Genomic DNA, 16,754 nt, shown 5'->3' with positions numbered 1-16,754 from the left:
CATAACCTCTAGCGGCAGGACTCACATATTCCTCAGCAAGACATAGCATCAAAGCACTAGAAAGGACAAGGCCTTGCTGACCAAATCAGCGTCTTGGGAACTCAGCTCCTCGTACTAATCCTAGGGTCTCCTGACTTAGGAGCTTCCTTCTTATTCTCTCCTTTTTCTCCCCCACCTTCTATATACATTTTTAGACATGTAAAATAATTTTTAACATTCACTTTTTAAAATTTTGAGTTTCAAAATCTCTCCCTCCTTCCCCTCCTCATTAATGCAATGTAATATCAGTTATACATGTGAAATCATAGTAAAGTGAAAAAATTGTTTCAGTCTACACTCAGATTTCATCAATTCTCTCTCAAGGTGGACAGCATTTTTCATCATTATCTTGAATCATCATACTATATTGATCAGAGTAGAAAAGTCATTCACAGTTGCTCATTGTTAGGAAATTGGTTCTCTGTTCACTTCAATTTGTGTTAGTTCATATAAGTCTTCCCAGGTTTTTCTGAAACACCCTATTTATCATTTTTATAGCATGATAGCATTTCATCACAATTATATACCATGACTTGCTTAGCCATTCCCCAACTGATGGGCACCCCCTCAATTTCCAATTCTTTGCCACCACAAAAAGCTGCTTATATTTTTATACATTTAGGCACTTTCCCTTTTTTAAAAATCTCTTAGGGATACAGATCTAGTAGTGGTATTACTGGGTCAAAGGGTATTCACAGTTTGATAGTCCTTTGGGCATAGTTTCAGAATTGTCAAACCAGTTCATAGCTCCACCAGCAGTCCATTAGTGTACTGGGTAATATGAACTGACAAAGAGGGCAGTGAAGAACAAGAAAATGATAAATGCTGGAGAGGATGTGGGAGAGTTGGAACACTAATTCATTGTTGCAGCTGCGAGCGCATCCAACCATTCTGGAGAGCAATTTGGAATTATGCCCAAAGGGCTACAAAAATGTGCATACCCTTTGACCCAGCAATATCGCTACTAGGACTGCATCCCCAAGAGATCATAAAAATGGGAAAGGGTCCCACATGTACAAAAATATTTATAGCAGCACTCTTTGTAGTTGCCAAAAACTGGAAGTCAAGGGGATGTCCATCAATTGGGGAATGGCTGAATAAATTATGGTATATGAATGTAATGGAGTACTATTGTGCCATAAGAAATGATGAACAAGAAGACTTCAGAGAGGCCTGGAAGGACTTATATGACCTGATGCTGAGTGAAAGGAGCAGAACCAGAACTTTGTGCACAGCAACGACCACAGTGTGCGAGAGTTTTTTCTGGTAGACTTGGAGTTTCGTAATAACGCAAGAACTTCTTAAAAAAAAAAAATCCCAATGGTGGTTCTCAAGGCAAAATGCCTTCCACACTCAGAGAAAGAAATATGGAAGTCATTCACAGAATGTAGCAGATCATGTTTGTGTATGTATATGTGTTTGTGTATCATGTTTTGATTTGTTATATGATTTCTTCCATTTATTTTAGTCTGACTATATAGCATGACTATAGTGAAAATGTACTCAATAGGAAAGTATATGTAGAATCTATACAGAATTGTATGCAGTCGTGGGGAGGGAGGGGGGTAGTGGGGGGTAGGTGTGGGGGGGATAAAATCTCAATTGTATGGCAGTGATTGTTAAACATTAAAAAAATTTAAAAAAAAAGGTAAAAATTAAAATTAAAAAAAAAAAGAGGGCAGTGAGTAGGGCCAGGAGAGAAATTTACACAAGGACAGCAAAATTAAAATGACTGACCACATCTCTAAAGGATCTGTGATGAAGCATGTTATCACCTCCTGACAGAGTGGGGACAGACACCAAGTACGGAGACATGCTCTTTTGGACATGACATTGTATCTGTACCTGTTTGTTACAAGAATTTTTCTTTCTTTCTCTTGGTTAATTTGACTGGGAGGGTGGGGTGAAGGGTCAAGGGGACTAGTAATAGTGATGACAAAAAACAAAGTGCACATTGTAACATCAAACCACAGAAGTGAACAGAAGACATCCTGAACGAAGCACAGACCAGCAGGGCAGTTCTGAAAGTAGCATGAAGCAAGCAGGATGAAACAGGGATTTAAGGTTTTATGTAGCATCTACTTTGGGCATTCTGTTCACATGTGGAAATGCTCTTTTTCTGGGCATTTAAGTCAAGAATTAAGAAAACATTTCAGGCCAAATTTTTATTATTTGAAATTTCAAGCAAATGAAAAGCCTTACCTCACATCTTTTTCATGACGCTTATTCTCCCTTATAATGTCATACATGGGGTCTTCATGTGCCTTTAGGAACAGATAAGAATGAGATCTTATGAGGTATGTTTGGCCATTTAAAAAGTAAATTCTTTCATTAAAAACCTATATGCTTTCTATTTTTTCATTTGAAACCTGTGGTTCTTTTTCTAGGAACTTTCAGTATTTAAAAGACCTGTGGTTTTGCTAGTATAAGGTACTCCCTGCCCTGATCCAGGTTATAATCCTTCTAGGACTTGGACTCAGTTATTGTGATGGAAAATTTCACCAACCTGGGATAAGCTTCACATTAAACTTCTCTCTGTTCAGCTTTAAAGAATCCAGCACTATGGGGTACTACTATTTGAAAGGATTTTTTAAAAAATTTATTTATTTTTAATTTTCAATATTCACTTTCATAAGTTTTAAATTTTCTCTCCTCCCCCTCTTCCCCTCCCCAAGACTGCATGCAGACTGATAGGGGCTCTACACATACATTCCTATTAAAACACATTTTCACATGAGTCATGTTGCATAGAAGAATTATAATGAATGGAAGAAACCATGAGAAAGAAAAACTAAACAAATAAAACAATCTGCTTCGCTCTGCATCCCGACGCCATAGCTCTTTCTCTGGAAGCAAATATCATTTTGCATCATGAGTCCTTTGGAAATGTTTTCGGTCCCTGCATTACTGAGAAGGGCAAAGTCTTATCAAACACTGGCTGTTACTGTGCATGATGTTCTCCTGGCTCTTCACTCGACATCAGTTCATATAAATCTTAAAATGATTTTCTGAAGTCTGTCTTTCATCATTTCTCATAGCACAAGAATATTCCATTAAGTGTCTGAAAATAAAACTGAAGAGTAGGCTCTTTCACTCATGATGAAAGTTCAGGTTTGGGGAGCTTGAGCCATTTATGCATTTCTCAAAGAAGAATTCCAACTGGTTCAGTGGACAGGAAATCAGTAATCTTTATAAGATCTGGAAGAGACCTCAGAGGCTTGTTAGAGCAACTCACTCATCAGTGAGAAAGCTGAAGCTCTAGAGGTGACGTGAGATGGCCAAAGTATATAACTGGGTCTGGCAAGAAGCACAGCTGAGTCATGGATCTTGGGTACAAGGCAGCAGTAGGACCAGCCCTGACCTTCACTTTAAGTGTGCAGAAGTGAAAGATCCTCGGGTGTAGAAAGCTGCATGTGCTGTTAGTTTTGCTGATTTTTTTTCTTCTTTTTAGAATAAACTCATTATTATAAGGAATGGCTCGTTGGGAGGAGCAAGAGAGATGCTGAGGTGAGTGCAATGTGGAATTTAGAAGATAAATAAACAATACAAATAAAATTTATTTAAAAAAACTCAGATGGCATCCCAAGTTATATCTGTCACTGAGATTCTGGAATAACACAGACTCAATACCCCAGAACTATGCAGAACCTGGTCCTACCATCAAATCCAAAGTCAGGAAGTGGGCTGGAGGAATAAACAAACAAGGGAAGAATCCCAGCATAAAAAAGTGATTGTTGACAAGGAAACTTAATACTCAAACCCAGAAGAAGGGAATGACTCCAGAATGACTCCGAAACTAGCAAAACCTCAAAGAAAAACCACTTGGGCACAAAGTCAACTAGAATTCCTCAAAGAGATGAATTTAAGGCTTTTAAGGTTAAAAAAATGTTTTCATAAATGTATTTTACTAGAGGAAAAAACTGGAAAAGAGTTAATGAAAAAAAGTGAGAAGGAAATAAAAGCTTGGCACAAGAGATTCAAAACCTTGAACAACAAATATCTTGAAAATTAAAATGGTCCAAAAAGAAACTAATGATTTCATGAGACAACAAGAAATATTAAAACAAAATCAAAAGGCTGAAAAAATAGAAAAAAAAGTGAGGCATCTCATAGCAAAGATGACTATCCTGGAAAATAAATCAAGGGGGAAAAATTAGAGATTAATTGGACTACCTGAAAGTCATGATCAAAAAAGATATGGTTCAAAAAAATCTCAAAAGAAAACTGAGTCAATCTTTTAGAACCACAGGGCCAAGGAGAAATATAAAGAATCTACCAGTCACTTCCTATAAGAAGCCCCAAAATGAAAACTCTCAGGAAGGTGATAGTCAAAATCCACAGCTTCCAAGTCAAAGAAAAATGTTGCAAGCAGCCAGGCACTAAGGAGACACAGTCAGGATCATACATGACTAGCATCCATCACTATAAAGGAACAGAGCACAGCATATGGTATCCTAGAAGACAAAGGACAATAACCTACCCAGCAAAACTGAGTAAAATCATAAAGGGAGAGAAATGGCCCCTCAGCGAAGTAGAGGACTTCTAAACATTCCTGATGAAGAAAACAACTGCATAGAAACTATGAAGTTCAAACTCAGGAGCTGAAGGAAACATAAATGGCTAAATGTGAACAAACAATCATAAGGGACTAAACAAAGATGAACTGCTTACATTCTAATATGAGCTGATGATACCTGTGTTCCCTTTGAAGCCCATCATTGTTAGAGATCATAGAGGGAGTCTAATTAGAAAGCCTGGGAAGGATTCTCTCTGAACTTGATGATCTTAAAAGAAAAGTGGGAAGAGAAGGGAGGGGAAAGGAAAAAAAGGTTAGGGGAAATTATCTCAGGAAATAATCAAGGGGTACAAGTAGAAATCTGTGTAAACAAGGAGGAAAGGGCAGAGGGTGGCAGCTGACACTTGTAACTCATTCTCATCTGAACTGGTCAAAGGCAGGAAGAACACGCATACAGAACACAGCTAGATCTAGAAAGATTTCACTCAATAGGGAAAGGGGAGGGAAGAGAGAGAAGAAAGAATTAAAAGAAAGGCAGATTAAGGGAGGGATCAGTTCCAGGCCAAACCAACTCTGAGGATATACAAACATTTTTATAAGCTTTTTTTGAGGAAGCAAAGAAGGGGAATCTGAGGAGGTACCCAGCAACTGGGGAATGACTGAACAAATGATGGTACATGAGGGGGGTGGAATACTATTGTGCTGTAAGAAATGATGAAGGCACTGGTGTCAGAGAAAGAAGGGAAGACTTGTATGAACTGATGCAGAGCAAAGTGAGCAGAACCAGGAGAACATTTTATACAATCATAACAATATGGTAATGACAATTTTGAAAGACTTAGAAACTCTGTTCAGCTTAATGACCAACCACTATTCCAGAGGACTAATGATGAAAATAACACCTACCAGAGAGGTGAAAGACTCCAAGTGCAGGATGAGACACTATATATACGTATGGACACACACATATGGATATCTATATTTTTTTAGATGTGGCTAATGTGGAAATTTGTTTTGCTTGATTAAACATAATTATAAAGAGTTTTGACTTTTTTGTTGTTCTCAATTGGGGAATGGGATGAGGTTGGAATTGAGTACAGATTTTTGCTGATTAAAAAAATTAAAATTAACAAAAGTTATATTAAAAATTACAAACGTACTAAAATAATTAGGAAAGATATCTATGTTAAAATTTGTCTTTAAAAAGTTTATTTTAAAGCATTTTTCTACATAGTGCTTGTTTCCAGTTTACCTTTTGTGATTTTAATAAAGAAACATGTTTGATATAAAGACTGAAGTTTCTGGTTACAAGTCTCTGGAGGCGTTAGTTTAAAATCCCTTGCATTTCTTGTTAGACAAAGGCTTGAAATTCAGATCACAGGACTAAGGTACTGCCTTCACCCCCATGACATCTGGGAGAAGTTACTTCATCTACAAGGGAAGCTATTTTCAAAAACCTTTTAAGGAACTCCAGTCTCTAATATGAAAGAAACAGGTGATATTTTTACAGTTCCTGTCATCTTGCTAAGTTCCTACTGCTTAGAAATATAGATCATAACAGTGCCAGCCCAGCGATAGTGAAGATTTTTCAGAGAATCCTGTAAGTAGCCAAACACATGGCTACTTCAACTGTAGGACCAGCGAACTCTGGTGCAAAATGGAGACCTAGAGCTCTGACCAGAGGTATCCTGCCAAGATCAACCATTCTATATGAATCCTTGATGTCATCTTCTCCAACACACTTATCACCCTCTCCCACCATCTTCAATCTCTCCTTCCCTGCCCTCCTACCCACATGGTGAAATCTCTCCCATTCTTAAAAATCCATCATTAGACCCTACCACCAGTCAAGGTACTATCCTGTATTTCTCCTCTCTTTCGCAGCCAAATTTTGGGGTAGGAGGTAGAGAGGTTAGATATACTTGCTGCCTCTACTTCCTTTCCTCTCATTTCTCAATCCTTTGCATTCTACCTTCCAATCTCATCACTCAACTGAAACTGCTATCACCAAAGGTACCAGTGATTTCTTCACTGCCAAATCTGATGGTCTCTACTTAGTCCTCATCTTTCTTGATCTCTAGGCAGATACTGTTGACTATCTTTTCCTTCTAAATACTCTCATTCACTCTTGGAGTTTTCATGACAAGGCCTTCTTCTCTTCTTCTGACACACTTGTCTAGTGATGAGCTCATGAGCTCCTGTGGCTTTAATTATCACTTTAATGTAGATGACTGCCAGTTCTTCATCTCCAGCCCTGGTGTTTTTCCTGGGTTCCTCACTAACTGCCTAGTGCATGCTTTCCCCTGTAATTCCCACAGGCAGTTCAAATTCAGCTTAAGACAGAAGTAATTCTTATTCTCCCCAAACTCATTCTCTTTACAATCCTTCCTACTTCTGTTGAGGGTGCACCCAGCCTTCCCGTTACTCAAGTTTTACAAAGTAAGTTCACCTTTTACTTCTTACTGTCCCTTATTCTACATATCCAATCCATTGTCACATCTTATGGTTTTTACCTTTATGACATCTTGTGCTTCCATCTCTTCTCTCTACTTACAAGGACACCACCCTAATTAATGCAGACCTTAATTATCTCTCTCCTGCACTATTCTAATGGTATCCTAACTAGTTTTCCCAGCCTCATGTGTGTCCCTTCTATAATCCATTCTCCTTTTCACTCCTCACTCAATCAGTGCTGTTGCCCCTCTATTACCTCTAGCATCAAATACAAAGTCCTCTCTTGGGCATTAAAGGCTTTCCATTATATCCTGGCTTCAGCCAACCTTCCCGCCTCTTGAGACCCTGTACATACAGTCCAGGCCAAAGGGTCTTTTTGCTTTTCTTGGAATATGACACTCCATTTCCAATCACAGCTCTAGCCACAGGACTGGCTTCTCCTCATGCTTGGAATGCACTTGTTTCTTCACCTCCATCTCTTCTAAATTTAGCTCAAGTGCCAAATTCTCCATGCGGCCTTTTTTGACAGGTGGCTAGATGGCACAGTAGATAACAGTACTGAGCCTGGAGTTTAAATCTGGTCCCAAACACTTCCTAGCTGTGTAAACCTAGGTCCTTAACCTCGCTCAGTCTCAGCTTCCTTCAGTGTAATATGAAGATGATAATAAAACTTCTCAGAGTTATCATGAGGATCAAATAAGATATTCGTGAAACACTTAGTGCAGTGTCTCACATGTAGCAGGCATTTCATGAATGCTTGTTCCCTTTCCCTCTCATATCTCTAGTTGCCACTGCTCTCTTCCCAAATGCCTTGTATTTATTTTCTGTATCCTTGTACATATTGTTTCTCTTGGTAGACTGTAAGCTTTTTTAAAATTAATTTGATTTTCAACATTCACTTTTTTAAGATTCTAAGTGTAAAATTTTTCTCTCTCTCTTCCCAAGATGGCATGTACTCTCATATAGGCTATACATGTACAATCATATTAAGCACATTTTCACATTAATCATGTTGTAAAGAAGAATCAGAACCAAAGGGAAAAACCACGAGAAAGAAACAAAAAAAGAGAAAATCGTCTGCTTCAATCTGTATTCAGACTCCACAGTTCTTCATGTGGATAGCATTTTCCAGCTTTAGTTTTTTGGAATTGTCTTAGATCACTGCATTGCTGAAAATTGCTAAGTCTATCAAAGTTGATCATGGCACAATGTTGCTGTTAGACTATAAGCTTCTTGAAGACAGGATCTGTTTCATTTTTGTGTTTTTATCCCTAGTGCTAAATACAATGACTAACACAGAGTAAGCTTTTTGATGGGTATTATGATTTAGTACTAAACCTCTGAGATAAGTAAAAATGGGATCTAACAGGTAAGATTTAGCTTTTTTGACAAATCACACTTTATACAGCATAATCAAAAAATGTCTTTTCATGATAGGTAAAAACATTTATACATTTAATGATTTGCAGTGATATAGTAAATGAAAAATAAAAACAAAAAAATCACTAAAACTTCTGAGGTCAAAGAATATGAATAAGCTTCAGTAAAAACTTTAGTCAACAACTACCTGAAAAAAATATGTGAAATCACTAATAGAGAAATGAAAATTAAAGCAGTTCTGAGTATTACTTCACATCCTACCAAACTGGTAATAGGATGGGGAAAATTCACTGTTAAGACTGTGACTGGCAGAGAGGCATACAAATTGTAGGTAGATTTGAGAATTCGTCTAGCCATTCTGTAAAACAATTTGGACTTATACCCCATGAAAGTCAACTGACAGCAAGAAATGACCTAGATGTATAAAAAATACCCAAAGTGGCACCATGATAAAGCAAAAAGCAGAAAACAAAATATCTGCCTACTGAACAAACTCTAGGTATATGAATGCAGCAAAATCATTATACTATGAAGAATGATGAATGTGAGAAACAGAGAAACCTGAGAAGACACAGAGACTACGTAAATACAGCAAAAACCAAAAAAGGACAAAAGAACAACGTGTACATTGTTACATATACATAATGACCCAAGTGAAGGCCACATCAAAAGGCAACAAAGCTCAGTCAAAATACAGTGTTAATGCAGGCACTGTATTAAACAAGCTACAGGTCCATGTTTCTTCTAACAATCCGATAACTACCAAAGTGAAAAGTGATAAGCAGCTTCAGTTGCAGTCACTCTATTAGAAGATTCTGCTTAGTTGTTTTGGGGGAAACATTTTGTAGGACCTAAGCTGGGACATGTGTGCTGTGCTGAACCAAACATAGTGCCAGCAAAAAGTTAACCTTAGACAAGTTAACATGCAGATATCCACCAAAATTGAGTATATGGAAAATACATCTTGATACTATAATTTTGTACTTACTACTCTGAATTGTTCTAATTTCTGATTGCCTTTGATAAAGAACGGGCACTCTTTGTCACCTGTTCTGTGTCCATACCGTTTACAGCGCCAGCCTGGAAGCCAACAGAAAAGTCAATGTTTCAGTAAAACCCCTCACACTGGTCACACAAGACAGAAGACTTTCAGTCACATCAAGTTAGTCTTTATGACATTCACATTTTCAAAAGTAAATGCAACTTACTAATTATGCAATACACAGAAAAACACAGTGAGCCTTTCCTCTAGATACCCTTTACAACAGGGGACTATGTAATGAATAAGTACACCACCAAGTTCCTTTCCACTTGTAGATGGCTCTAATTATTCTCAAGTGTTTCCTTAATATAGGTCTAAGTTTGCTTCACTGTGTGTTCCATATCTCTCTCCCCCAGTACTGTCTTCTGGGGCCAGACAGAACAAATCTCCATCCCAACACTTCCAATACTTGAAGACAGCTATCCTGCTGCAGTTCCCTTTCTTCCACCCCCTGCCCCAAGTCTTTTCTTCTCAAAGCTAAGTATTTCCAGTTGTCTTTTTGAGAAAGTGGAAAAAGCTTTGAGCTAAATCTTGAAGGAAGCTAGGTATTCCAATAAGCTTCTCCAATGTGAAGTAAATTACCTATGTATGGGAAAAACATGAATACAAATTCACAAATGGATGACACTGTGGATTTTCTGAATAATTAGAAAGGTAGAGATCACATACATTGCATAACCTTGACTTCTTTCCCCAGGGGCATCCACAGTCCTTTAGTTGGAGCATGAGCCAGAAATTCTCTGGCATGTTCATTGCCCGGTACATCTGGTATACAGTCTTCTGGCTTGGTCTCATCTTCCTAAACAAAGGGAAAAATCTGTAAACAAAAAGACAGAAGTACCAGTCTTCTCTTTAAGTTGTTTTAGAGCACATCTCACCATCCCCTTGATGGAGATAAGAGGAGAAGAAAAAACCCCTTCCACATTATCCCTTTTAGGTAACTCCAAGTGCAGGCAAATTTTACATAGCAGAAAAGAGAAAAATACTAGGAAAAATTAAACCATGCAAAAAGACATTGATTTTTTAAAAATTTATGTACCACAAAGGCACAATTCAAGCAGAAAAGAAAATTCCCCAAAAACACAGTAGAATAAATAACTCAGAGATCATTTCTAAGTCAGATTCTAAAATCAAAACATGGCTTTCTGAAATTTAAACAGTATTTCAAATGGAAATAACTCCTTTCACCTGGAAGGATGTTGCCATTCTTTCCAAATTCTGGATACAATACTTGTTAGAAATGCAATTGTTTTGATATATGAATTATTTTTCTAGCCTTTAATTGAGGATAAGTGTGATGTCAAAAGAAAACTCACTATACTGTGACAATGTGTAAGTTTATGCTAAATTTATTACTAAATACTAGAATAATTTCATTCAGCAACCAAACAGAACTATTTTCATGGTTACAGAGGTCATTTATGGATCAGCACTAAATGAATGAAATATTATATAAGTAAGCAATAGTAACAATTATTATTATTATCATCACTTATAACAGTGTTTACTATGGACCGGGGTGCTAAGCGCTTTACAATTATCATCTCATTTGTTCCTCACAACCTTGAGAGGCACTATAATTATCTCCAATTTACAGATGAGGAAACTGAGGCAAACAGAGGTTAAGTGACTTGCCCAGAGTCACACAGCTAGTGTCTGAAGCTGGATCTGAACTCAGGTTTTTCTGATTTCAGGCCCAGTCCTCTATCCACTGAACCACCTAGCTGCCTCTTACATAGTTAGCATCCATCTGGATTTAATTTCTTGATTTTTTATTCTCGAATTCATAATTTCATTCTTAATTTAATAATGGACTCAATTCAACATTTTAATAAGCACCTGCTCCGTACAGGACATAGGGCTAGGCACTAGGGATACAAAGACAAAAGAAAAGTTTCTGCCCTAATCCTGAATATCCTAGAAAGAGCATTCACCCTCACTCAGTCTCTTATAGCATCAATTCCAACCCCATTATTTAACTGAAATGATCCTGTGGTTTCTTATGGTCTTCATTCTTTCTGACATTGACAACAACTCCTCCTAGACAAGCTCTCCTTGGCTTTCATGCCACTGCTCTCTCTTGGCTCTCTTCCTGCCTGTCTGAATAGTCTTTCTTAGGACCGTCTGTTGGGTCATCATCCTCCTACCCACTACGTGTAGGTGAATACCAACTGTCTCCTCTCCTTTGGTTACTTGTTAGTTGCAGACAACTCCCCAATCATCTTTTTACTAAACTGCCATCCTGCATTACTGACTGCCTGAAGGACATCTTTACCTAAAGATCCCTTACGTTTCTCATGCTCAAGAAGTCCCAAACAAACTTCGCTAATTGTCCTTCCTCCAAACTCATATTTCTGTTGATAGCACTACCACCCTTCCAGTAACTCCAGATCTGCAACCTCAGTCATCCTTAACTCATGTTCCTGATTCAAGTTTCCATATCTTGTCAGTTCTACTTTCACAATATCTCTTGAATTCAGTGTTCTCCTCTCCATTCTCACAGACTCAAGTCCTCATTCAAGTCCAACTCATATTGCAAGAGCCTCCACTCAATGAATAATATTCCATTTAGCTGTTAATTGATATTCCTAAAACACAGGATTAGCCATGTCACTATTCTGTTCAGAATTTGCGTTGGTGTCCTATTGTTTTGAGGTAGGACAAAACCAAATGCCTCCCATAACTTGGCTCTCACTTTTCCAGTTTCATCTCATGCTATTCCCCTCACACACTCCTATCCAATCAGATTGTGCAGTTTGGTGTTTCTCTATGGTACAGGCAATCTATGTTTGATTTGCCTCCTTCAAAGCACAACGCAGTTAACCTGCTATATGAGTCCTCTTTGTGATCATTTCCCAATTGTTAATGCCCTCTCCTTTTTGAAACAAGTACTTTGAATTACTGGGTATACACTTTGTATTTCATTTGCTTATCTGTGTGTATGCTATTTTATCTCCTCAGAGGAAAAGAAATTCCTTGAAATTTGCGATTTCATTTTTGCCATTGAATCTCCAGAATTTAGCTCAATGTCTTACATGGAGTCAATGATTAACAAGTGTTTCTTGAAATGAATTCAAATTTCTAATAATTAAGACTATTAACCATTGAAACAAACTTTTCAAGAGGTCATGATCTGTCATTTTAAAAGAAAGGCTTTAAATGGTCATTTGTTTGAGGATTTTTTTCATTGGAAAAGAATATTTCCTATGTGCCTTCTAACTCCTAAGGCACTAAGACCTAGCCAGGGAGACTAGTCTGTACAATGAAGTACTAAAAGGTACAGCAGAATCAGCAGGAGAGGATAACAGACTGAAGACAAGTGTAAACATTAGTAGGGGCAATACAAGATGGCAGTGGAGTGTGAGCCTGCCCTCTGATTAGAAGAGGAACGATCCATGATTATAGGCTTCATCAGAGATTAGAAATGCTGAAACCCCCAGGGGGGTCTGTGGGTGGATTTCAGAGAGTCTGTGAATTTGGTATGAAAAAAATTCAATCTTTAATGTACCTGGTTTCCTTTGAAATCCTACATATTTTGTTTTATGCAGTTAAAGAAGGAGTCAAACTGCCAAAGGTATCTTGAGACATTAAAAAGGTTTCAAGCCCTACTCTGGATGCATTCACAAAATACCAAAAAAAAAAAAAAGTCACTAGCAGCAGAGAAGCAGTGTTACCAAAAGTGCCTTAAGAATCATTACACTGTCTTATAATTCTTATTTTACAAAAATTTATTCAAAATGCAATTATTTTTAATGATCAGATTATAAACAGCAGAAGAATGAACTATACTCACCTTGATAAGTCCAGGAGGAGGTTTTTCATAACTGTGGGGAAGGGGAATCAATCTGTCAATCACATTAATATAGCAAATGGCAGTCTAATTTTAATTACTTTTAGCAAAAAGAAAAATAAAGCCAAAAAGTTTGTGTTCAGCCTCAAATTAAGAAAAAAAACAATTTCAATCGGATTATACAGCCCCTTCTAGCCTTTAGTTGGCAGGTCAGATAAACATATATAGGATCAGATTTAGAGGTAGAGATGACCTCTGAGGTCATCTGGTACAACTAGGACTGAAGCAAACAGGAATGAAGAAACTTATTAGCTGAATGACCCTGAGCAAGTTTTAACCTTTCTGAGCCTGTCTCCTCATTTGAAAAACAATAAAAGCCCCCAAATGGATTTATTGTCATAGATAAAATGAGACATAAAATATTTTGCGAAACTTCAATGCATTGTATAACTTGGCTATTTTAAAAGTGGTTTTTAATTGTCAGGTTGTGTGGGAGATGTGACGGGGTTACAGGGTCATTTCAAAAAGAAATGGTTCTGGACTGGGACCTGCCTTTCAGACTTTACTCTGTCTATAACAGACACAGGCTAAAATGGCCTGCCTCTAAAAACACAGGCTACTTTGTGGGGAGAGTAAAGACAATGTGAAAATGAATTCAGGGGCAGCCGTAAGAGTCAGGAAGACCTGGGTTTAAGCTCTTGCTCAGACATCTTCTAGCTCTGTGAGCTGAGGCAGGTTAATGGCATCCAAGTTACAAGAATACTGCCAAATTCCCCAGGATGCTTAGGTGGAAACAAGCAAAATCATCGTGAGGCACAAGAGGGTCAGCTCCTTAAGAGGAGGACAGACCTTCAGGGATACTGAAGGTGTGTGCGAGATGTGAGCACAGGAGGCAGAAACAGGACTACACACACATGTGCATATATGTACATACATGAGATGTATATGTATGTGTGTTATGAGAAAAATAGATTAAAAATAATGAAGGCAGAGGAGAGGATGGAGCTGGATTGCCTTAAGGAAATCATTTAGTCATTTTTCAGTTGTGTCCAACTCTTGACCCCATTTGGGTTTTCTTTGGCAAAGAACATGGATTTGCCATTTCCTTCCCCAGTTCATTTTATAGATGCAGAAACTGAGTCAAATAGGGTGAAGTGACTTGCCCAGGGTCACATAGCTAGTAAGTGTCTGAGGCCAGATTTTAACTTGGGAAGATGAGTCTTTCTGCCTCCAGGCCCAGCACTCTATCCATTGCCCCACCTAGTAGCCCTTCAGGAAACGGCAAAGCTTTAATGATCCCAAATAAACACTTACACTGTTCATCTTTTAAAATTTTTTAAAAATTAAAAAAAAAAAATTCTTTTTTTTCAAATTCCAAAATTCTATCATTCTTTCTCTCCCACCTTCCATCACCCTCATTGAAAAAGGAAGAAAAACAAAACCCTTGTAATAAATGTGCATAGTGGAGCCAAATAAATTCCTGCACTGGCCATGTCCAGTACACTCTCAGTCTGTATCCAGGGGTACAGGGTCAGGGGTAAGTAGCATGTTTCTTCATGCACCTTCTGGTTGCTACATCACTTAAGAGTTCTTCAGTCTTTCAATTTTAGTTTCCAATTCTGTCAACACATAAAGAGCTGGTATAAAGTTTCTGTACCTCTGACTCTTTTTCCTCCTCCTCTGATCACCATGGGGTGTAGACCTAGTAGTGTTATCATTGAGTCACAGGATCCCAGTTTAATAACTCTGGATATAATTCCAGGACCAGGTCCTCACACCAGCAATGCTTCCTCCAGCATTTCTGTTCAGCCTTACCCATCTGATAGGCTTGAGGTGGATCCTTAGGGTTATTTTAATTTCTTTGCTATAGTTTTTCCCCCATAGGCAAGGAAGAATGGTTCAAACACCATACCCTTTTTTTCACAGAAGGAGCTAAAGATCAGAGTCTCAGCTTTAGATTTAGAGCTGGGAGGATCCTCTGAGGCTCCAAAACAATATCTTCACTGGATGACTAAAAAAAACCACCCCAAAACGCCCAAAGAGGTCTACCACATTGTGACAAGTCAGGATTCAAACCCATGAACGTACAGAGCTAGCATAAGATCACTCACTCACTTCACTATGAAGCCCTTTGTGTAGGGGCCATATGTCAGTTTGGAAAAAAAAAACAAAACTCTGGGACTTTCCAAAGACAGCAAAGACAGTGTTGTTGCCTTTGGTGACACATGTTGTCTTCAAATTCAGCTTCCTAGTATAAATGCTGAAAAAGACTGTGATATAAAATATAAGTAGTCTCTCTCCTAAAGAAGTTGCTAACCTAAGGAAAACAGATGTGACTGACTTGCAAGGGACACCTGATCCTTCTACAAATCTACCTTAGTCCTAGGTCTCCCCAACCTTGTTGGAGCTATCCTCATGGATACACACTTTTGGCCTTCTCTATAACAAAGGTTTTAAAACTAATTTGTAAACTTAAGTAAAAACCTATAAGGCTTGAAATAAGTACTTATGTGTAGTCTGTCCTTCTAGGTTAGTTTTTGTGTGTGTGTGCAATTATTCCATAAAGGTCTTTCCTGAGTTCTTTGTATTCGTCATACTTGTCTGTCTTAATGGCATTATAGTATTCTATTTAATAATCCCTTAACTATTGGACATTTAAGTTGCTTCATTTTATTTAATATATGCTGTTGTGAAAATCTTTGGAACAGTGCATTTAAAATGGGATACTTCCATACAAGTTGTGGCAATGAAGTCTAAACTGCTTTATTTGCCATATATTTGGGAGGGAGGTCACCAAGTGTTCTAATATCAGACACTGTACCAGAAAAAGGACTGCTTTTATTTTATGAGCATAAAAAAAGAATTGTAATTGTTTTCTCACAATGTGGTATAATGGAAAGTTCTTGATTGGGAATCAAAGCAATTGGGTTTGAATCCTAGTTCTCCCAATGCCCAACCCACGTGACTTAAGAAAGTCACTTCATCAGTTACCTCAATTCGATTTAACAAGCATGTGTTAAGTGTGTGACTGTGTCAGGCAATAATGATGATAATAGCTTACATTTATGTAGCAGTTCTTACGCACCATGCGATGCTCTAAGCACTTTTAGTTATCTCCTTTGATCCTCCTAACAATCCTAGGAGGTTGGTGCTATTTTTATCTCCACTTTACAGGGAAACTGAGGCCAACAGAGGTTAAGTAACTTGCCACAGGTCACATAGCTAGTACGTGTCTGAGGTCAAACTGAAACAGAATTCAGGTCTTCCTGACTCCAAGACAAAAAATGGATGGAGATTGTAAAATGAGTTTACTTCTAATGTCCCTTCCACCTGTAAAACCTCTGATTTTATGATCCTTCTTTCAGATGCAGAAAGCAAAAGAAACTGAAACTGGAGGGAGAGATCCCTACCCAGACAAAGATTTCAGCCTGACAAGGAGCATATATTATTGCTAAGTGTGCCAATACTGTCACTCTTTTAGAAGTCTGCTTTCCCAAGACAAATTTTAAATGGTTTTTCTAATGAAAGCTAAA

The 16,754-nt window shown here is 37.9% G+C and overlaps 1 protein-coding gene across 1 annotated transcript in view; it reads right to left on the bottom strand.

Moving 5' to 3' along the window:
- The window catches only part of RP9 (RP9 pre-mRNA splicing factor), a 35,997-nt gene that overhangs the window by 3,763 nt on the left and 15,480 nt on the right, over positions 1–16,754 (bottom strand). Inside the window, exons 3-6 of the mRNA XM_072650701.1 lie at positions 13,225–13,255; positions 10,101–10,230; positions 9,378–9,469; positions 2,242–2,303 (exon numbers count right to left, since the gene is read on the bottom strand). Coding sequence (XP_072506802.1) covers positions 2,242–2,303; positions 9,378–9,469; positions 10,101–10,230; positions 13,225–13,255 — 315 coding nt within the window. The remainder of the gene's footprint in view (positions 1–2,241; positions 2,304–9,377; positions 9,470–10,100; positions 10,231–13,224; positions 13,256–16,754) is intronic.

The sequence above is a fragment of the Notamacropus eugenii genome, chromosome 3 (genome assembly GCF_028372415.1).
Source record: "Notamacropus eugenii isolate mMacEug1 chromosome 3, mMacEug1.pri_v2, whole genome shotgun sequence".
Classification (NCBI taxonomy): Eukaryota; Metazoa; Chordata; class Mammalia; order Diprotodontia; family Macropodidae; genus Notamacropus; species Notamacropus eugenii.
This window is presented reverse-complemented; position numbering and strand designations above follow the sequence as displayed.